Source organism: Orycteropus afer, unplaced genomic scaffold (assembly GCF_000298275.1).
Source record: "Orycteropus afer afer isolate SDZICR_OR568_19922 unplaced genomic scaffold, OryAfe1.0 scaffold00216, whole genome shotgun sequence".
In the NCBI taxonomy this organism is placed as follows: domain Eukaryota; kingdom Metazoa; phylum Chordata; class Mammalia; order Tubulidentata; family Orycteropodidae; genus Orycteropus; species Orycteropus afer.
In genome coordinates this window covers 6,017,960-6,018,622 of record NW_006921803.1, presented here as the reverse complement: position 1 = coordinate 6,018,622, position 663 = coordinate 6,017,960, and the positions used below count along the sequence as shown (strand labels likewise).

Genomic DNA, 663 nt, shown 5'->3' with positions numbered 1-663 from the left:
GTCACCTGGATGTGGTGAGTGGCCCTCAGGGATGTAGTCCTGGAGAGTTACACTTGAGGACACTCGGTCACTCTAGAGGAGAGGGTGTTACCTGGTGTGATAACTGCTTTCTGAATGAAGTAGTTCTGGGAAATGGCTAAAAAAAAAATTGTCTTAGAATTAGAAACCCCATGTCAGAAGCATCTGAAAGGAGCTAGGCTCCTGGCTATTGGCACAGTCAGAGAAGAACGCTAGACATCCAGTAAGAAAATGATGGAAAGAAAGACAACAGATGGTATAATCCTAATCTTGAGGTCCAAGGGAAGAAAAACCACAAGGGCCTATGTGAATGTATTCTAGAAGGAATAGAAAAGTGTGAGTAGCTTAATCACTAATAATCAATAGATTCTGCAGTGAATAAAACACAGAATGAAACTCAGTCCTTGGTTCCAAAGAACTTATCTGCCACAGATCATGTGGAAAACACTTAAATGAATATAAAAATCCATAGAGCTAAATCATCCTGACTTCCTATATAAAATAAGGAAGGTAACAATGGATCCCTGAATTAGGGTTTAACATTTGTTCCTAGCACAATGAGGAACATATACATAAATAAGTATCAGTATATGTATACATAGGACCTCTGGTAGCATAGTGGCTAAGGCACTTGACTGCTAACCA

At 39.5% G+C, this 663-nt stretch overlaps 1 protein-coding gene across 1 annotated transcript in view; it reads left to right on the top strand.

Moving 5' to 3' along the window:
* Positions 1-496: 496 nt before the first annotated feature.
* Positions 497-663, top strand: part of LOC103203422 (interferon omega-1-like) — a gene marked incomplete at its 5' end in the record, with an annotated part of 1,225 nt that continues 1,058 nt past the window's right edge. Inside the window, one exon of the mRNA XM_007948413.1 lies at positions 497-515. Coding sequence (XP_007946604.1) covers positions 497-515 — 19 coding nt within the window. The remainder of the gene's footprint in view (positions 516-663) is intronic.